The following is a 22,684-nucleotide window of genomic DNA, read 5'->3' as shown; positions in this document are numbered from 1 at the left end:
ACAATTGGACAGAACACTCCAGAAGAACATCTTAACCCATTCAAAAGAAAACGATCGTTGCCCAGTTACCTTGTGAATCTTTAAACTTCCTTCAACTCACTAGGCTGTATGAAAACTTTTGCGTAATAGCTAAGATTTCTAAGTGGACTAGTGCCCATGTTTAGACCTTACTGTTTGCAGCACAGAGCTGGCCACTATTCATGTCCACTGACAAGCTCTACTCAAACAGGGATTCCCCAATGGACTAAAAAGTGGTAACGTTACCACTACTGTCTTCTGCCAGAAAAGACACCTTTAAATTCCAGCCCCAAAAGAAAATGTTTGCTCGGCTGATGTATTGTACAGGCCTGAGCACTGTGTTCTGGCCTCATTCACTTATCTAAATATTTTACCTGGGATTTGGGAGAAAACCAGCTAGTAGGGATGTTTGTAATCTGTTCTCTCATGTGACCTGCCTGAGTCCCAGAGGGGTGGTATGCTGAGCAAGCCGGGTCACCAGGACACAACTCCAGCACTTTAAGCTCTTTTTCTTAGCTTCAGAACACAGCCGCAACCAGGTACCGAGTAAAGGACAAATAACCAATTCCTGTTAAAGAGTACGTAAGTTGATGGAAACAGGTCCTCAAAACCAGCACAAGAATCTCAGTCCAGGAAAAATGCCCAGGAGGAAACTTGTCATTAGCTGAACAAAAGCATACCACAAAGTCTGTGCAGTAACTAGAGGCAGTTACTACAGCGGGGAGCTTGCCTGTATTTTTGGGAGGTGCCACTGAGCAAGATCCTGTAGCCCTTTGGGTCTGAACTTTGCTGCCAGTGAGGTCTACCAATCTGACACTCATTCACGCAATGCCTCTGCACACTGTGCTAGCAGTACAGGAGGCCCCAGAAAAGGGCATCGACCACACGTGTGTCTAAACGAGAACCGGCCCCACCACTCACCAACTCCCACAGACTACGGGAAGAGTGGCTTTTCAAGTCCCTGGTGCCATGTGCCACCTCACTACTGTCACACTTCACATTGTCCTGACCTTTAGCTGTCAGATGGCCTGACAAATATGCCAAGCAACAGGCTCACTGAACACATCAGCTATCAGCGCACATACAATGCAGTAGGAACAACCAGTTTCCCTATCCACTTCCATCCTGATACACAGCTTCAGGGATGAGCCACTTGAGATTTTCATAGGAGTTGATCATACTCGCTCAGTTCTAGAAGCCACAGAGTGAACTCATACAGATAATTATCTCATCTTCAAAAGGATGAACCTGTCAACATACAAAATCACTTCTTTCCTGAAACTGTCATGTCCGTAGAGTGTAAGAAATGTGGGGTTTTATTTCTTTAGCATCCACCTGTTTGATGGGCTATGTGTACTTCTGATTCATATAAACACTACCCCTTCAGATTTGGAGTTCCAAAAACTAGGTGTCCTATTTCTCCTACTCACTCACTCACTCACGAACATCCAAGAGAAAGATGTACACATAAATCCACTAGTGTTTACTAGTAACTGTCCGCATGTGTGAGGCTTTTAGCTCAGTACTCAGCATAAACTGCAAATATTTTGAAAATAAAATGACGTTCTGCAGCAATTCTGGTTTGGGGGCACCTTAATTTCCCACTGGTGATTGTCAGTATTTTGCAAGTGTCAGGTTCCATCAGTAAAGCTCAAATCAGCTAAGAGCTGAACCAGCATATGTCACCAGATATGTCACCAGATAACATTTCTAAATCTTTGGGCCTCTGCTGATACTTTTTTTCTTTAGACTGGAAGAACACAATTTAAAGTGTTATGGACTGCAGTGATTTTTCGTGAGGGGCTCAGCTCAAGAGGGAAGACAGCAGCATGGATTTTGCTCAGCTGATTGTTTAAGACCATGACTTCAGTCTGCCCGGTGAGAGCATGGCCTCAACAATGTCTCCACAGGCACTAAATGCCTGGTTTTGTAAGTCTGTATGGCCAGATCTCCCAGCAATTATTTAGGTGATTTACACGATTACACCCATTGTATCTTAACTGTTTTCCAAAGACTCCAGGAAAATTGCTTTTCCTTCTGCTGAAGTATGCTGAGAGAGCAAGACAAGAGAAGAGAAGGTGTCAGTGTGTCCCCGGGCACAGAAAGAAAGACTGTGCTGGCATCCAGGCTGCCTTGGAACCCTCACTTGTGCCCTGTCTCCAGTGAATCTGGTCACACCAACCAGCACAGCTGCGCACCTGAGGGCTGACTGTCCCTGAAATAAAACAGACCCTTTGACGCAACCCTATTTTTGCAAGGAAAAGTTAGATTGATGCTAGTTCCATAGCAGCACATAACAAAGCCAAGTGCTGAGTTCCTGAAAGCTGCAGGATATGTCAACCCTGAATAAAAACCACCAAGAATCAGGAAGTGTCAGTGTTGATGTTGCTGTAGCAACCCAGGAAGACATCCTCCATCACCCAGCTAATACCCCACCTCTGCTGTGTGACACATTCTGACTGGGTCTTGGTGTGCATCTGACCCCTGTGCACACAGGAAGGGGGTGCGGACCCCCAGGGTAACAATCAGAGGTTCTAGTAACTGAGGCCCGCTCTCAGCATGCACAAATACCCAGGCCTTTGTGCACTTATACCCCAAAACACAAGGAGCTGACCAGCTTCCCTATGCCTAGTTTGATAAACATGGCTGCAGAAACAAGGGAAGGCGAGTGCAGCCCTCTGCACTGGTCTCAGAAATGCAGCAGTGCCCAAACTCTGCATCTTTTTAAGGCTTTTAGCCAGGATGCTCATTTCCTATCTTCTGATCACTTCTAACACAGGCCTTGAGTCAAGTGGAATCAAAGAGAGGGCAAAGTTGAGCTAATAAGCATGTGTAATTAACATGCTGTGCAGATACTCACAAACTACTGCTTTTTATGTACCACAGGTCTAATGTGCAATTTTCCAGTGGTCCATACTTTCAAAGCTATTTCATTGTAACAGGAAAAAAACCGCGGGTTTTATTTACAGTTCATAGCCCCTGCTCAATGTGGAAGGGATTTCCCTCTCTTTTTGTCTGTGAACTATCATTTTTTGGTTGGGAATCAATCCTGGAAATTTTAGTCTGTGAACAGCTTTTTAAAAATGTCCTTATTTACGACCAAAGTTAACTAGAAAACTCTTGCAACTTTCAACTGTGTCAGTCATGGCCCAGTGGTCACTAAAATAAATAATTTACCAAAAAGTGTAACTTGAGATGACCCAACAATTGCAATTCTTTCTTTTATGTCCACTGCTGTTTTATTGTTACAGAAGAGAAGCATGGCCCACTGCCATATGTCACTACAGCTCTGGTCTAAAGAATTTCATACGCTGTGAAATACAGCTGACATTTCAATCCACAGTAACCTATTTGCAAAGTATTCATTTGCTCCTTACTTTACGAGTATCCAATAAAAGACTGCCATTTTATGACCCATTAAAAAAGATGAAAAAATTAAATAAAATTGTGAAAGACATTTGCTGGAAGTAATAAATAATTTACCTGCAATTTTCACGCACTGAAAATTAAACTGGCAACTGCTCAAAAAGTTACTAAAATTATGGTGACAAAGGTATTTTAGAATCAAGTGCCAGCATTAAAGTAGCTAAAATGCTGTACATAGTAGGAAGAAAAAGAACAGATCTATTTACGTAAAAGGGTGCTTTCCCTTGAAAAAAAAACTACCTCTATGAACTAATATATAGCTGTATTACAGTTAATATTGATAGGCCAGTAAGTGTGCGTGTGTGTACGTAGTCCAAATATATCCATACATACATATGTATCTGTGTGTGTGTTTACATACACACACACACACACAGATAGATAGATAGATAGATAGATAGATAAAAATCACACACCAGAAAATCAGTATCAGTGTGGGAGAAGGTTCTGGTGGAACTACCAATTTAACTATAATTTTTTGCATGCCTATCACTTTACCCCCATGTAATTTCCATCCCCTACACAACATCCTGGCAGCAAAAAGGGGTGCCGCCACAACCATACTTTATTTTGATGGTCACCTGAAGGACGGGGAAACCGGAACACACTGTGACTGACAAAAGCATGTTCAAGTTTTTAACAAAGAAATACTCACCACTGTTCACAGCTGGAGCAAATACAAGGTGTCATTCTGTGCAAGTACTTTGTGTATAAGAGTTTGAAGGAAAAGCTCCGTTGCCAAAAAATACCTATCTCACCTCAGGAAGAAGACTGAAATTTTTAGTGCCAGGTGAGCCAGTCTTTGTCATGTCACCCCTCATTTTCTGCCCAAAGGTTGAAAAGCAAGCATAGTGACATACACAGGGAGACAACTAAGTCAGACAGGGTATGTGAGACAGCCATAGGACCCTGCGCAACAGATGATGGTGTCTCAGTGGGGTCAGCTCCAATCTCACTGTGCAGACACAGGGTCTCATTTGACCAACTTGAGCTTGAAATCGTTGGCCATTATTCACCGGGGATACAACTGGTATTTACCCACACGTTCTCACCAACCAAAGCACAGAGTATCCTTTTTCGGGTTCTCAGTTAACACTCCAGGACCACAGATCTGACTCTCTGTGTCTACGGACAGATCCCTGCAGCCATGGAGGAAGGTCCAGTTTTGTTGCTCTTCCCAGATCAAAAGCCCCAGCTGCACAAGGACACAGCTGGCTCCCTTGGAACAGGGTTACAAACCTTGCCTGCCAAACATTCAGTGCAGTTTCACTATGCCAAGGGTCATCTATGCCTGGGGAGCATAGGAAACCATTTACTCGAGTCAATGTAAATTGTAGTGGGGACAGTTAATCTGCAGTTATGATGAATGGTCAGAGTTGTTTTCCTCCTACCAACTACACAGGCATAAAAGGAATATCTAATTATTTTCCCAAGGATAGCAAGACTTGCACACTGTGCAAATCATTAAGATGTTTTGCAGTTCTGGTAAAGAATCGACACAAACTCTTACCCCACCCCTCCCTGCCACCATTCTTGCTGTATCTTAGCATGGACATAAATTCAAGTTATAGTTCTCTTACCCTCTTGTTACCCCAGAAGAACCTAGCTCTCTCAGCAGAGTGTTCGACATACTGTCTGCTTGGGTTTGGCTTTCCACCGGAAATGGACAGAAGTACCAAGTCCTAAGAATTTCACTGCTGGGAAGTGCTAGTGAATTTGAAAGAACTGGAAGCCAGCAATGAATTAGCTCTACTCTCATGGAATCATGGGAACCTGCAGTAACAGGGTATGAAATGTCATTATTATGTTAAATTAGTCTATTAATTCAGCTCAGGATACTATGTCCACTGCATAATATTAAGCACTTAGTTCTGCTCACGCACTCTTTCTTAATGCTCTGGGAACACTGTGTGCCCTATTGAGGAACGTGAAGGACTGCATTAGAAATTACTACTGATCTTAACATCAGATCCATATGTCTTAGGAGCCAGTTAGCCTATACAATTCATTGAGGATGTTTCCATCTGTGAATAGTTCCCATTATAATCTAATTGTGTCAAACTAAATGTATTTCTAAAATATTTTCAGAAGTTAATATTTATAACAGACATTAAGCCTAATCCAGCCATAATTCTGGTTTCTCCCTAGCTGTTGGGGAGGGGGGAGATTGTACCACGTAAGTAAGCAGTGATTGGTAACCACACTCTTTTTTATTGTTGTTGGAACAAAATGCTTGCGGGGGGTGGGGGTGGCGCCGGGAAGCTGAAGTGCTGGTGCTGAAAATAAATGCTAAGTCTCACTGACTTTGCAAAGAAAGGAATTAGTGCAGGTGGGAGAGGATCCAATTCATGACAACTGTCTTTAGCCAGTGCTACTGGGGAAGAAGAGCTATCTACACTGAAGAATAAAGTTAATATCAAACCAACGAGTGTGATGAGCAATGAGTACATATCTGATGAAGTATTCCAGCCACCTGAGCACAGGGGCTCTGGAATGAGAATAACAGGTGAAAACAACTCAATTTGGAGATGGCACCCTACCAATTTGTGAGCACAGGGAACTCACACGGCTGACATGGGCAGCAGGAAGTTAGAAGGGAGCAAGTATTCCCCCCCCCCCCCCTTTTTTTTTTTTTTTTTTTTGGTGTTGGCTATCATGTCCCCTGTCTTTGAAAGCTGCTCAGCTGATGTGTGCAGGGAAGACAGAAAGGCTTTAGGAAGGCTGACAAGCCAAAGGAAGCCCAGGGTTTGTCCTGGTGGCTGGTACCTCCTTTGGCAACAGCAGACTGCCTGTCCTCCTTCATTGAGTGCTGTATAACTGGTTACTGAGAGGCAGCTAGTCACGTGGGTTTATTGTGCTTTTGTCTTTTTATAGTAATGACTGGCATTATCTGGAACTCGAAGTATCTTAGTCAATAAGCTACCTCTTCGCTGAGAAATCCTATTGAATCCTAATTCAAATTGCTCCCCTTTGCTCTGGACAGGGTGTTCCTCAAGCAGTATGTAGTTGCAATGTAGTTTATAGGCTGAGGATGTCTTTGAAAATGGGTCCTTAAACCCACACTTGAACATTTAAACAAGCTGCCTAACTCAAAGCGGCTAAGTACTCATCACATGACTCATGCCCCTTATATTAACGAGTAATGTAGGTCTGTGGCCAAATTAACCTCTTGCTTCAATTGTCACAAAGGTTGTGAAAAGGCTATTTAGTTAACAATACCACAAAAAGAAGGTAAATGTAACTACTTATCTAGAAAGAGAACAGAAAACGCTCAATATGCACCATGAAATACTAAACCTTTCTTAAACGACTCTGGAAGGTATACAAGCCTGCATGCAACCCCCCCTTCTTCAGCACTTCTTCCCTGCACTTGCAACATGATTCCCAAAATGTTACCTTTCTCAACCAAGGAGGAAAATAATAATAGTAACACTGATTCCACCCTAGCCATAGAAAACAATAGTAATTATCGCCTTTATGTGGTTTTCGGTTACTCATTTCCATGTCACAAGAAAACTCAATTAAGTTACAACTTTTCTCAGTACTCCTTCAGGCAGACAAATGAACATCCTACTCAAATTAATGAACCTGACAAAGTTATGGACTTGTCTGAATAAATAGGTCACCTCACATGTTTATCTACAAGCTCAGGAAATCACATCATTTGCATATTTGAGTATTTGCACGTAGCTTATGTGGGAGATATAACTGACCTGTGAAAAGCATCATTTGAATATATGTTTAGACTTATTTTGTGATAAGACCTTTGGAATTTCTTAGCTTATCTACTTTGTAGGCTTTTTCCATCTGGTAAAAGGAATGCAGAAAGACAAAGGCTAATTTTAACTTACAATTGTTACTGAGTTACTAAACAATACAGTATTGAAAGATTGCAATGTAGGATGAGCATGGCAGAGATTTTCAGCTCTTAAATATGCCCGCTGTAGGCAGTGCCACTGTTAGAAGGAAACGGTGTGTGAGAGGTATTACAGTGGCTGCGGTGGTCTGTTACAACAACACTGAGCTAGTAAGATGTGAAAACTGGTGCTGGGTTAGGTCTGAATATTAGCTTATTGCCTGCCTGGGTGTTTTTTTTAATGATTGCAGCCTTGGAAGAAAGTACAACTGTGTAATCTTAACAATCAGTTAGCAACACTTTTTGTGTGGGAATATAAATCTGCTTATCATTCATGCCCAGCCCCCCTCCTTGCACACATTTCCAAAGGCATTCATATGCCTCCTTTGAGAGAATTAATGACACTGTATCAGCTCTCTTTCTATTTAGATATTTATTTCATATTTGCTTGAAGAATCAGGCCAATGTTTTTGAAAGCACATTTAACTATACCATATGCCTACTTAAATCATCCCTATCAAACAAGTTGTAGGATGATGCTCTGGTTCATTCTGTTCTGTTTTCCCTTCCTTCACAATGTGTTTATGTGTATTTATCCAATTTGTTCTGTTCCTCTTGCCAAATTGCAGGTTTGAGATCTCAACTATGCAGGGGCAGCTGTGCTATTGTTGATGCCTTACAAAACAAAGGTCACAGACTGAGCCTGTATCACTAGAACTAATGACAGCTGCATGTTAACCATTATAGCATAGACACAAAATCATCAGGGTTCACAGACCCTCAGAAGTAGGAATAAATCTTACCTTGCCCTTTGGTAAGCAAGAACTCAAGTCTCATTTTTACCCAGTAATTTCTGTGCAAATTAGCCTCTTGCAAAATATCCTGCTATTTATTTAATTTATTGACATAATTCCTCCCTCAGCTGGGGGGGGTGGGGGTGGTGTGTGGACACAACCAACTTTAAACAGCCCCATCACAAAAAGCCAAAATGTGAAAAACAAAATGACAGCTGAGTTGGAAGTGATGGTCTCTTCTGCATATAACTGATCTTGGTTTTTCTCACTTTTGAAATTCGTAAGAATTACCAGCTGTTCCAGCCTAGGAAGCTAACTGACCACATAAAAAAGTCCACTACCACAAGATGACATTTCCTCCAAAATAAAGTTGTCTCCAAACCTAACCCAGCAGCTCCACGTAATGAAAAAACAGGGCGGGACTATTTCAAATGCCCTTTGTTTGGTAGGAAAGATCAATGTGCAAGGCTTGTGAATTCAAAACTATTTGCCCCTTGGGTGGCCTGACACATTATTCCTTCTGCTGCCTTTCAGACCAGCAGCCAAGAGTCCAAAGTTATCTAAAGGGCTGTTTCTTACAGCTACATGTAGCTTTTGAAATACCAAAGAAGAGGGAATGTTAGAGCTGGAGCAGACAAACGAGATGGGGCACATGTCCATAGACACAGCTCTGAGATTATACAGCTGGCTTTGAGGCTGTCTGTCTAAGGCCACTTCACTAGCGTGCTGTTAATTATTTAAAAGAGAGCACTGGGGAAACTACCATCACATCTGTCACCCACACGTAGGCAGAACCCTCACTCATTGCATGACCAGATGTGTTTATTCGAAACATGTACTAACTAGCTACTTAATGGGTTAGAATTATTAGCCAGAAGGTAATTACGCAAACATATTAAACATCAGTCACCTTACAAAGCACCACTACTTTTAACACTGCTTTTACTTCTTCAGAGCCATTATCAACCACAGAAAAAAGCAGGGAAAAAGTAAAGATCCCATAAAGGAGTTGCAGTAATAAATACATTTATGAAATCTGATCACCTTGTACTAATGAAAACTGCAATGCTCCAGGTAATTGCCTTAAACAACGTGCCTCTTAAGACTGTAAGTATGATAGCACATGGGAGGAAGCGGTGAGGCTTGTTTAAGGACCTACAGGTGTTGGAGGAGGAAAGGGAACAAACAGTAGAAAAAGTTTTTTTTGAAAAAGGATGGCTTCACTGCTTCTGCATGTATTGTACACATCCCTGAAGATGCAAGGCTTCCATGGCATTCTGCCTGCATAATGAACTAGAGAACACTGCTGGCCAATGTAACATGGTCTTGTTCCCCAAGAGGTGAAATACGAAAGTAAATTTTAAGTTTCTGGCTCCGTTTATGTCACAAGAAGCAGTGGATGGCATAAAGGCATAATATGTTCTATCTTTGGGCTAGCTGGGGCAGGGGGGGAATAGTTAGCATCCTTTGTTAGAAGCCTGCCATGACAACCATTTTGTAGAACACCTTTCAGCTGCTCTCATTCGAGAGCAGCTGTCTAGAAACCAAATGAGGTAATTTGCAGGATGGAGCCCACAACCCATTCATCTTCACTGTGTCTGCTTTCATGTGTTCACACTCTTCCTCTTAAATCTGGTGCTGGTATTAATAAAAATGACACTTCAAGACTGGAAAGCAAGACTCAAAAGTACCACTGTTCCACTGTCATGGAAACATCTTTCACTCAAAGCACCTAGAATTAAATATGAAGCACGTGCTTCCTCTTTGTATCAGGAGATTGTTTCCCAGGAAGGCGGAAACCCAGGGCAGGAATGCCAGTGACAGCTTGGGCGTGAATTTCTAGGCATTGAGCTAGCTTTAGTTCTCACCTGCGTAGCTGCTGCGAAAAACGTTTGAGGCCTCTAAAGCAGCAAGCAGGAACTTTTTGGTGCATCCTGTAAACTGCCATAAGTTTTAAATGGACTCCCACAGTACTGTGTAACTTTGAACTGCTTTTATGGTAATTTGTCAGAAACCCATAGGAAGAAATGCACCGGGCTATCAAGTTTACCTCTCCAATTGCGCAGAGCTACAAGCTCTTCCAGAAGACATAACCGTGGCTTCCCTTAAGCCCCTATTGAGAGATGTTCTCAAAGTCATGTTTACATTGAAGCTTGTGGTTGATTCCTATTGTCCTCAGCCCTGTATGTGATCCACAGCAAAAAGCAGAATAGCTAATTCTGCCCTAAATCTGTACTTCAGAGATTAAGATCGCACCATCAAAATTTTGGCCAGAGAATGAGAAAACTCTTGCCTGCATTCCAGCTATCACAGGCTATACAAAATGGTATAAAAAAAAGAAGAGAAATGGAGCTTCTTTTAGCTCTAGCTCAAACAAAAATAGACAGAGGGCAGGCAATGCAAACTGTCAAATGTAAACAGCCAGACAGCATTACTGAACATTACAGGATGGACTTCCTGCTGTGGAAAAAACAACTGATACTCTATAAAAGTGAAACATAACCCCCCCCAAAAAAAAGTTTTATTTTCATATGTAGAGAAGTTGAGAAACTTCTTAAAAGGATGACACATGGATGCAATAGGTGGTTAAGCTAGTTCCTGAAATAGGTTACAGAAAGGCTAAAGGTACTACATAAATTAAGGAGATGGTTACTTCTTTCTTCTCTCATCTTTCCTTTCCAAAGGCCTAAGGGACAATATCCAAGTTACAAAGACAGGATCCAAAGAAAATTGGCGGTAAACCAGAAACAAACAAATAAAAAAATAAATATCTAAAGACCTGAGAAGTGACAGTGCAGAAACCACACGATGTGTTTATGTTTCTGAACTCCCTCTGAGCTGCCATCCCTTTCACAAATGAGTGCAAAACAAGCAAAGCAGCTGTTGTCAACAGGAAGAACAAAGACTTGAATGACACAGGCTCCTCCTGTGAGAAATCTGGTTAATAGCCAAATAAAAGCATGTCTCAAGGTAACATTTGCAGTTCAGAAATACAAAGCAAGCAATGTGCTTGCTCCTAGAGATTGTTTCCCACTATGTTTTCTTTCTAGGACAGAGGTTCTTACTTTTTCTTACAGTTGTAAGAGTCTGAGGTATTTATTCTCCAATTACATTCAGACACAGATTAAGATTTGCTCAATAAGGTTAATTTTTCCCTCAGTAACTCCTTACTGAAATGTCTGGATAGGAGGTACATTCAAAGTTACCTCTAAACTTGTCAACTTGTGCTGTTGCCAAAAGCAGTTACTACTACCACTACATTAAAAAAAAATATCTGATAATCGCTAACAGATTATCATGCATTGCTGTGTGCTTTGTTTCAAGTGAACTGCACACTGTAGACTAAACTTACGTCTGCTGCTTTGAAACTGGAGGCAACTAAGAATTTGGGAATATAAGCATAGTAATTTTCCTTCCTACCACACAAAAAAATAATTCCTATTTAATCTTTGCTCTTTAAGTGCCACCAGCTGTTCATGTTGGACAGGATGTAGGAAGGGATATATGCAAGCTGAAACCAACATGATTTGAATAGAGGGCAAATAAGGTCATTAAACACAGTAGTGCAGACTGTACCATCTCTGCATGTGATCTGATCATAAATTCAATGTAACTGCAAGTAAGGTTTCACTCGCGCTCAGGTTTATGTTCGGATTTATCTTTTTTGGCTCTGTTGTTCCTTAAGCTTACAAACCCAAGGAGAAAGATACTGCCCACATCTCTCAAGGCCACCCCTTAGACAGACAGAGGCGAGTGCCATTCACGGCAACAGTGTCAAAACATCACTCAACTGAGAGATGGAAATCATGTGATACCTAATGAAAGCAGTGACCCCACTTAACCTGATGTTTGTCCTTCCATTGGTGTTTTGAAACACATAACCAAATTTTTGCACATGTGCTCAGACACACTTAAGTCTATCTGTGTCAAGTTATAAGTTCATATATGTTGCTGGACTGAGGGGTAAATGCTCACTTCATATTACAAGCTAATCTTAGAGTAAACACCGTATGAATTCAAGTGCAGGATGCATAAAGGTGGAAGCTGGCCAGTAACACTGCAGCAGCATTAAAAAATAAACTTCTGTAGTTCTCTGAACTATTTTAAGAACAATGATATTCTCTCAGTCTGTTGGTTCATTTTGAATAATTCACTGCCTAGCCTAGACCTAACCTTTCTTGCTTTCCTTAGATGAGATTCTGCACAAGATCAAATGGGATTTTTTCAGCACGCACCAACGAATCCAAAATCTCTTACTGTAATACTCCAGTGAGAAACCAGAGTTCAAACAGAGATAGTTAAGTAGCAGACATGTAAATATCCACTACAAATATTTCAGTAAAATATTGTATTGCTGTGTAATTTAAACTTTTATTGTCATCCACTCATCTAAAAACACAAGAGAATTTGTAAATGTTCAGGAAGAGAAATGTATATTGTTCTGATAGCCTTTCCCCTGCAGGCAGAGGGGATTTTACCACTGGCTTAGAGGAACAGAAACCATCTGTTTGTGAAGTCAAGCCTATAGATACATTGTCTGAATGCGTTCTCAAAGAACCTGGAACAAAATGAAAAGAACAAAAGCAAAGGCAGCAGAAGAACATAGACTTCCAAAAATATACCAGTTTTTCCTGTACCGGTCTTCCAAAGCAACAAGGGCTCTGTTTTCTTTTCAAAGTAACAATGACTACAGAAACAATTTGATTCCCTTGAGCTGGACAGCAAATTCAAGCCTAAGCTAGACTGGGAAACCGATTTTCTCAAACATTCTGCAAGACCCTAAAAATATATGGCTTTTAAATGATCAGTGCAGTTTAATCTGAGTCCTTTGTAGTAAGCCAGCTTAGTTGTAATGTTACACTTGCCATCACTTGCATATGATCTCTCAAAGCACAGGAAGCAAAGCAATTCAACTTGGACTTGTCTCCTTGTCTTCTTCCTGAAGAGTGACAATGGTACTTTTCCTTTCTGAAACATTTCAATATTTTCTAACATTTTTTTATAATGCATAGGTTTAGAAATCCCAAGTAATTCTCTGTTAGCTAATCAAGGGTCCTTCAAAATGAGCTGGTTTTGTAAGAAGACTATGTAATTTTGCACTTCAGAAGTGGCATGACAAGAAGGTATTTCAAATGGTACAAGCAGTGCAGTCATGTTGTCACATAACCTAATGATACTACATCCATCTGCTACATGGCACTGTGAAAAAATAGGCTTTGAAAAGAATGCTTGGTTAAATCTACAGCTGGCATTTTTGAGGCTCCAAAGTAAATGCAGCCAGCAGCTGGAAATAAAAGTGGAAATACACAGTGGCGTAAGTCCAGGATACCAGGGGTTTACCAACCCAACATCTTGGGTACTTTGGCATTTTATCTATTCCACATGGATTTCTATTGTTCTGCATGTGAAAACTGCAAATTCATCAATTAACGAGAAGTGTCTCCAATTAGAAAAATACTATGAAACCTGTTAAGTGAGTCTTTACCATTTACCCAGAAACAAAACTGCAGGTTTAAAAGTCACAAAGCTAACTTTGTTTCTGTTGCTCTTAATTCCACTAAAAAGAGCACTAGAAAAAGAGCAGATCGCTTGTTGGTACATTAACAACTAATATTAGCTCCACTACATGAGGAATTACTGGGAGTTATCCAGCAATAGTCTGAGCTGTGCCAATGGAAAGTCAAGAGTTCAAGTACATACATATCTTTCATAGCTGTCAGTCTTCTGCATAGCAAACTGTTTATCTCTGGGCCAAAACTAACTACTTCAGTATCAGGTTATGACAGTATATTTCATATAGTAACTTTGGAAAAAAAAAAATCCTGTTAACCTGTACAACTTAATGTGTACTGTTCACGCATTCTTTTTTACAAATGCTGCTGAGAAGAAACGTGCTGTAATTAGGTGCTTGATCTACACTGCAATGACAATATGGTGAGTTGTCTATTTCAGTAACGCTTCACAAGCCAAACAAGCTCTTCACAGAACAACAAAAAATGCAGCATATTCAAATAACTTAAACCGTGGTTTAATCTATACAAATATTCCATGCATCTCCATATATTTCCCATTGATTTGTCAGGATAAGCTGTTTACAGGCTCTCAGACTAACAGTGTGTAGAAAAGCATTTACAGCTTCAGGTCGCAAGGTGCTTAATACCAGCGGCCTAATTTGCTACTGTTCTTCTGTTGTAAGGCAACTCCACTGAAGTAATTGGCATGGAGAGAAGGGGTTCTTAACCTGACTGATTTACATGGTTCTGATGAAAATTAGCATTCTTACAGCTGTACACGGTGCTGATAGGTTTTAGCTAAGACAGCAGTTTGTTACAGCTGGGTTTCTGTACAATTTGCGCACAACCACATACAGCCTAGCTCAATGGAAAAGGGTGCAACTGCACTATTTGACATAAAGGCACATAAGTCTACCGAACTCCCACTGCACATAGGACAAGATCAACATTTCGCCTAGCTGCACAAAAGGCAACTTGAGTAGCAAGAAAACATCACAGCATTAAAAACTCATCCCTTTCCTCTACTCTCCATGTCACTCTCCTCCAGGCTTGTTTTCCCTGCATTGCCACAAACCAGCGCTCGCTCCCCCCAGGAGCCTTGCCTGCTGCACAGAGGCTACAACGTAGCTCCTCCACAGTAATTTGCTCCACTCCCTTCCACTGGGGTTAATCACTAAGTTTTTTTCTTTTACCACTTTCCAACTTTTCTCCTCCTGGTCGCTATTTAATGCACAAAACAGATGTGTATCTGGGGTTTTGCTGTCGGTCTTAGAGCACAACTGAGGTGGCTGATTGTTGCTTAACTCAGAAAATCATCTATGCGATATGCTTAGGTCTTGAACTGCTAAGAATTGCCACAGAAGAAAGAAAACGCAGAGCTGTAACAAACTGCTGTGCTTCCTACCGGATTAGTATTAACCTCATCCTAAATAACTCTCTGAGAAGAACTACTTGCAAAAACAGGGAGAAATTCAACAGCCTGAAAACCTTTGCCCTCCTACAGGGCTGAGATGTGACATACCATTTTCTGACTTCTGATTAGCTTAGAATTTCACAAATCTGAACAGCGAAGTTGAAGTGATCTTAAAAGCCTAGGGCATGTCTGAATTTGAGAGGAGGAGGGAAGGATTAATCCTCAAAGGGCCGGAAGTAATGTGCAGCCATGGCTAGTGACACTTAGAATAAGGCTAGAACTGCAGTATAGCCACAGTGCTGTTACGAGATTGCTACCGTTGTTAAATTAGTGCCTCATTTTATCATTACATGTTAAGCAGTGGTACACATCTTGACACATAATTTTAATAATAGCTTGTAAGTGTCAGTGATAATGTAATCTATTTAACAATGAGCCTAAAGATTATCCAGAAGAGAGCATATTATGCCCTGTTAAAACAGCTAATCTGCATAAAACTTATGACAAGCCAGACCTTTTCAGTGTTCAATAAACTGGCTGAATATTCATTTTTAAAGGCATTGTCCAAATTGGTTTGGTCACAGATGACTATTTAAAGCCTATTCCAAAGCTGGCAAATACACCAGGGAAATAACCCAAGAAAAGCAGAAAAAAAAAGCAACAACAAACCACCCCACGTAAAAACAACAAAAGACTGCCTCTAGCCAAAACCCCTCATGATTAACATCAGCAATAATGGGTCCAATTCTAGTAAAACATAGGATGACATTTGTTTCAAGTACTTACTGGCCGCTTTTGTATAGGATTGGTGCAGGACACAGCAAAAAATCAGATTTCACCGTTTTTGGTTTTTCATCTGAAAAAAACAAATCACATGAGGTTAATATACTGTGCTGCTTAAATGAGAAGCTGATGCATGAACATGTTATGAAGTCCCTTCCCTTCTCACAATATGCTGGTTACTTGTTTGGTAATGTCTGGAACTTGCAAGCCAGGCAGACCTAAGTTAGGGAATAAAGCTGCTACATTTTTAAAACCACACCTTGAACATACAAACCCGGAGTTAGCTTCAAATGTGAATGTGAGCCCACATTACATAGTCTACTTTATTGTACTCAAGTCAGCTCGCGCTCTTTCAGAGAGGTAATTTCCTAGAACTGAGGCCATTTCTGCAAAGACTGAGAACACTATTAGGGGTTTGGTAATACTTGGAAGATGAAGATCTGTTTCTAATTAGCTCCAACCCTGTGCACTGCATTCAAGGACTAGTTCATTGGTTGTGATTGGCATGTCTATTTCTCCAGTGTTTCTCATGCTTTTGAGTCTCCAGCTTAACAAATCTCTTAAAACTTACAACGCATCTATCTGTAGAGCACCATGTCCAGCACAGCACTCCTTTTCTGCAGCTGTGAGAAGGAGAGGAAGGAGCTCTTTTACCTCATGCATTTGGTAAGCCGGGAAGAACTCTGCTCCTGGATGCAGAACCATCCTCCCAAACTTCCCCACAGTAGGACTGTTAATTTCTGTACCAGAGCTGCTCCTGTGAGCATGGACTATTTCCTGATTTATGGGTGAGAGCAGATAAATGATCTGCCAGATAAACTTGGAGATGACTCTGTCCTGCATTTAGGAAACAGGCAGACATACAAGTAGTTCAGGGGCAGCTGAAGGAGGAGCTGTTAGCATAAATGAGCTTTTCCAATGTGCTATAATCTGCACTAACTGCTTGGCCTAGATTTAGGGCTAGTTGTGAGGTGGGGAAGAGGGATTAGCACATTGCCATATGTTTTTGTCTTAATGGTATGTTTCATAGATTATTTTTCTATCCCACAGCTACATTTGGCAGGTTTCCTTTCTAGCATTTGGTAATGGTTCTTTATAAATGCAAAAAGAGAAACATGCCAAATGCATCTTTTAAAACCAGAAGAACTGACAAAATAATGGTTTGCTCTGAGGCCGGTCCCAAAGCGGAGCTCAGGCTATCAGTAAGGAGAACTCTAACACTGAAGTACATCCTCGTGCAAGTACCCTCTGTTACACCCTCACATGGTGAGGGTTCCACTGATAGACTGCCAGTTTATTGCAGAGGAGAATGCAGTGAGACAGGCACAATTTCCCTTTTCTTGGGACCATACTGCTCAAAGCACCCTTCCTACCTTTTTGTCCATCCCAGCTCGACTGTTCTCCTTTAGGTCTCCTCTGAGGCAAAAGCACTTGGAGCCCAGCGTAGAGCTGTAAAGAATGAGCTTGCGTATCGGGGGAAGGTTCACATTAAATTTCCCTATTTCCTTCCTATACTATTCCCTAAATATTTGCTGTTGTCCATTGCTGAAGACAAGAACCTGGGTTGGTTGCAGCAGGCCTCTGGCAAGACCCCTTACAGCAGATTGTGTTTTCACACTGCAACGTATGATAAATACATCAGTATGCCATTCCTCTCCCTTCTTTCCTGAAGCCAAGAGGGGAAAAAAAAAGCAGCCCAGAAACCTAGTTGGAAATTCTCACATCAGATGCTAGCAAGTATTTGGGGGCTTCATCCTGCTCAAGTATAGTTATTTCTACCATGGCAAAGCAGACATACACATGCTGTACGGCTATAAAAGACTGAACAATCAGAGAAACTAGGGTCAGAAAACATTTCAAAAGGTCATTTAAAGAAGGCACACACTTCAGACATTCTTCACTGACACTCATCTAAGCTGTTAAAAAGCTAAGTAACCTTTTCCATCCCTAAGATCTTTACACAATGAGAACCATTCTCCTAATACACATCATCTAGATCTGCTGTAGAATTTGAAGCCTGTTGCCTCATGTTCTTTTCTCAGTAGACTGGGAGAGCCCAGCTTATTTTTTTCAGCTTTGCAGCAGCACACACACCATCGCAAGAGTAGCAACTGATAGTTGGTACAAAGGGGTTTGCTCAGCACCTGCCTGGCTCCTCGCACCGTCGTCGGTGAGGAAATAACACGTAAAGTCGTCGGCAACGGCGCAAAATGGGATGATGGGCTTTAGGAGCCCATTTAGGAGTAATTTAACAATTACTTTGGGCATTCTTCTCTTCCTGTAGATGTAATAAACTGAACTTTTCTGTCCTTCCTTACACTTGTGTTCTCGACTTCTACCCATCTTTGCCTGCTTCCTCTCGACACTCTTCACAGTGGAGATCCATCCCACACTTGTAGCATGGAGCACATCAAAATCCAGGTTCCTAGGGGCTACCGTTGGCAGCACAACCTTGAATTTGAACAGCATTGCAACCTATCAATAAGTATCGTAAGCCTACTTGATGTACACTGCTAGCATTGCTACTAAATAAGCCAAAACTTTTAGTATGATAGCAGCACTCACCAGCAGGTCAGAGGAGGTTTACATTTGTGATGCTTATGGAAAATGGCTAAATTCCTCCTTAACTCTCGTATTCTGTAGGTCCTCATCTCCACCAGTACTGTAACATACTCTATCAGGAACTCTTGAACAGTACAAATGCCACTACTAACACAACCATATTGATGCAAGCCTCAAGACATTCATGTGAAGAAGGTATGTGTTATTGTTTTAATTTCCCAAATGGACAGGCTGGGGTATAGAGAAGTGACTGCTCATGGTAAACAGTAAGTCAGGAGCAAAGCAGGAATAGAACTGAGGAGTCCTGATGACTTGCAGACCAGACACTTCAATTCAAATTTAAGTTCTAATTATCTTCAGGTCATGTAACTGATGTCACAACTGTTTACCCTAGATAGCGTGAAATTAGTTTTATTCACCTGGAACTAAACTACTGTTTCCCCACTTCTCCAAGTAAAAAAGGCACACCATGACAACAGATACACAACTGTAGCACATTCCAAATTCTAGGTCTATGAAGCTAATTTATGCAACAAGTTGAAATAAGCAAGCTGTAGCTTAACATGGGAAACAAAGGTGAGAATTTTAATTGAACCTGAAGTGAAATTTATAGAAGAGAATTTATTTATAAAGGTTGCCTTTATCCAGAACTACTGTGCTATTCTTTCATTCTACCCTATCATTTTAGATATTTAACAGACAGGAGAGACTGGCAGCCCATTCAAGTATATATGATATCCAGAGTAAGGAAGAAATTGTACTGGAAACACATGTTCAATTGGGTAGGAATTTAAGACAGGCTAATATAAAAATCAGACAGTAGGCAGGGAAAAAAATTAGTTGGGTCTTTTCTACTGGCCCATTTTTGGTCATTTTCCAGTCTGCCTTGCTTCTAAGGGATACTGCTTAGAGCAAGAAGTTGGATATACTTATACTAGCTGTCCAATTCAGCTTGTGGATATAAAAAATGGAGGAGGTCTCCATTAATGGCATTTTTTCCACCGCCATCTACCTTGTGCCAGCTCAGGGAACAGAGCAGCACGAGGAGATGAATCCAAATTCTGGCATGACTTTTCACCTGCTCTGTTCCAAGTTAATGCACTGAGCAAGAGAAGACCAATTCTTGACTATTTTGCTGAAAATTAAATCCTCCACGAGCACATTTGCTTAATCAGACAGCAAGAAGAAAATAGTCTGCATTACCTTTCAATTGCTTTTAGAGCTTTACTAACTTCTGCAGCACTCCACTCCTAAAAAATTCCCCAGTGAGACTTGTAGTTTGACAAAGGGATAAGGATTAACATCTGGCCAATTATGAGTACTAGTAATAATAAAAAAAACCCTCCCATCTGCACCATCACCAACCCCCACACCCCCAAAAAACCCAAAACCACACCCAACAAAAACTAATAAAAAAACCTCAAAAAACAAACCCAAAAAAACAGATAAACAGGGAAAGTCCCTGTAAAAGATGCCACAGTCACTCTGTCTGAAACAGAATTCCTTTCCACAAGTCAGGAAGTAGAGTCCAGCTAGGGATCTGGCTGCAACGAGACCCAGTCCTCCCTTGGGACACTGAGCTGATGAACCACGTCAAAATACAGGGACAAAATAGTACCAGCTGTTCTGACTTGCCCTTACTCTATGCTGTTGCAGGAGGCCCAGGAAGAGGACTGACTCCGTGTCATGGAGGGGCAGTCATGCCCTGCCAAGCCCAGAAACAAACAGCACAGTGGCTACATAGCTGGTATGCCAGACAGAAGGGGCAGAGATGCTCCAAGATAACAAGGTAAGTGCACCCAGGAAAACAGTGTCTTTTGGAATCACGGTGAGAGCCTGTGTCTTGGCCTGGGTCTCCAGGCACGGTCAGTTCACTCTGTGGTCATGTATGTTTCATGGGCAAACATCTGCTTACTTGAACAGCAGGAGCCAGAGAGTTATCACCATGTTAATTCACACAGCCAGCTGGGCTTCCAAACACCAGTCACAGCTTACAGCTAATGGCCATCAATACAAATTCAAACCACTGAGCAAGATGTAAAATAACTTACATCCTCTTACTAATCTTCAGAGCTTTCCTGTTTTCTTCCTCTTCAGTATTTTTTCTCTTTTAATTTAATTAAATGAGTTAACAAGAAGCAAAAGTAGTCAGTTATTAGAAAATATAAAGGCAGATCATCTCAAACTTCAGTACTTACGAATTGTAGTTCCGTTCACTTGATAGGTACAAGTAACACCATCAGTTCTCCCACCAAGGGTTAAGCCACTTCCTCTAAGAACCACCTGGAACTCCTCTGGAGAGAAAAGAAAAAACCCAAAATCACCAATTTTTAATGCACTGCAGTAAGACAAGGAGAATTTCAATATAGCCTACAATAAATGAAGTACAATAAGCAATGCCTCAAATGTAACTCAGGTCTCCTTTTTAATTGACCCCTGGTACTGCAATCTTCTCTTAGGTCACTATAGGAAAAAGATTTGGGAATAAATCTTTATTTATCACCGACACAGCCCTATTAAAACGAAAGTTAATTCCGACTATCAACAGGATCTGGGGCTCAGTTGCACAGTAAGGAACAGTTTCTCACTGAATACTTTGACAAATGAGAAATCTGGGTCTCATAACAAGTAGACTCCCCAAACCTGGATCAGGGCCATTTAAAGTGCCAGATGAAGAAAACATTCCTCGTTAGTATGATTTCTCTGGAAGCAGCATAAGGGCCATGCTATTTGTGAATTGTGCAGAGGAGGAGTGAAAATGGTTTATTTACCAAGGCCACTGATTTCATTAAGATGATGCATGTTTTTATAAAAACATCAAAATAAGGAGATTTTGCAACTACCTTATTTTGATTGGTCTCAAACTATGCATGGATTGTGAAACCCCACAAAGACGACAAGCCCTTAAAATTTTGTGCAACCCTTCTACTTAGTAAATGTATTGCCATTTGATGCACAAAAATAAAGTCAAATGCTTAACTGCTTATGCTCCACAGTTTTGGGACAAGGCACTAGAAATAGTCATGAATTTATATGAACATAATGTTATCAGGATTCTCAGAACTTAACTACATGACCACAGGTAAAATGGTATGCGAGTATCACTGAAAAAATATCACTGCTTTGAATACCAAGGGCAACTTCAGAGCATTACTGATGGGAGAGGGGCAGATAAACGCATCTCAAATTTTTACATGCATTACCTAAATTATGAAAGTAGGCCCTGGAAGACTGCTCCTCTGAGGAGAAAAATGAATCAACAAAGAAGGATCTGATCTTTCTTAAACTCCTTGATGATTTTTTTATAGAAATGTTTTATTTTAGAGACCTGTGGGGTTTTCCTTTAAGTAAAATAGAGACATCACAGTCCTATAACAACTATTATTTTAAAATTACAAAAAATTTACCTCCCACACAGACGCTGGATGGCTCCAAATATAAAATCTCAGTGCATGATTGCTTCAAAACCTATTGCAAAGGAGGAAACTAGTCATAAACAGGTTTGAGTGCTTTTTCAGTGAAAAATATTATTTGCAAACAAACACTTGTGTCTAGAAGATACACATGCACAGCTACAGGTTTGATTTGCCTAAGTATGACTTTGTAGGACACTGCCTTGACCATGTAAAACTTCTGCATGCCTGCACAGTGAAGTCTCCTCGAAGTTCATAAGACATGGATTGGTTGGTTAAATCCAGCACAGCCTTTAAAACATGATGTCTGACTTCAGTCTTTAAATTTCTATCCAGAACCTAAGCTAATCTTCCATGAACCCCAATCCTAACGTTTAAGCCAAAAATTAGTCACAAGGACCCTGATCCAAAACCTAATCCAGGCAAAAGCAGTCTTCCAACAATCTGTGGGTCAAGCCAAGTGCATGTTATTCCAAGTGCTGGCATCCTGCCCTCCGTAAAGCAGAGCAAGAACGCATGGTGTTCTTGACTACACTGCCTTCTGTTGGATGGGGTTTCCTCACTGCTGTACCGGTTGGCCTGCTTCAATTCTCCAACCAGTCAGGGAATATTCTTCCAGAAGGCTGGGACAAAACAATACTCCCTACAGATGACTTAGAAATACAAGGGATAGAATGTAAGAAAAAGGAGGAACTAGACACCTTGGATGGATTTGTACTTATAAAGGTTCTAGAAGCTACCCTTAGCTTCAGCCAAGTCACATTTTACCATTTGCAAATACATCAAGTGATCAAGTTACCCACGGTCACCTGAGCAGAGGCATAAATAGCACCCAGGTGTTGATTACTGCAGACCACTTTATTTTTCCATTTGAAAATGGTGCATCTCAGAGGAATGCATCAAGC

At 41.0% G+C, this 22,684-nt stretch overlaps 1 protein-coding gene across 1 annotated transcript in view; it reads right to left on the bottom strand.

The window, feature by feature from the left end:
* The window catches only part of ANTXR2 (ANTXR cell adhesion molecule 2), a 120,126-nt gene that overhangs the window by 66,642 nt on the left and 30,800 nt on the right, over positions 1-22,684 (bottom strand). The window contains exons 8-10 of the mRNA XM_056352787.1: positions 21,774-21,834; positions 20,565-20,660; positions 15,808-15,877 (exon numbers count right to left, since the gene is read on the bottom strand). Coding sequence (XP_056208762.1) covers positions 15,808-15,877; positions 20,565-20,660; positions 21,774-21,834 — 227 coding nt within the window. The remainder of the gene's footprint in view (positions 1-15,807; positions 15,878-20,564; positions 20,661-21,773; positions 21,835-22,684) is intronic.

This window comes from Falco biarmicus, chromosome 1 (genome assembly GCF_023638135.1).
Source record: "Falco biarmicus isolate bFalBia1 chromosome 1, bFalBia1.pri, whole genome shotgun sequence".
Taxonomy (NCBI): Eukaryota; Metazoa; Chordata; class Aves; order Falconiformes; family Falconidae; genus Falco; species Falco biarmicus.
This window is presented reverse-complemented; position numbering and strand designations above follow the sequence as displayed.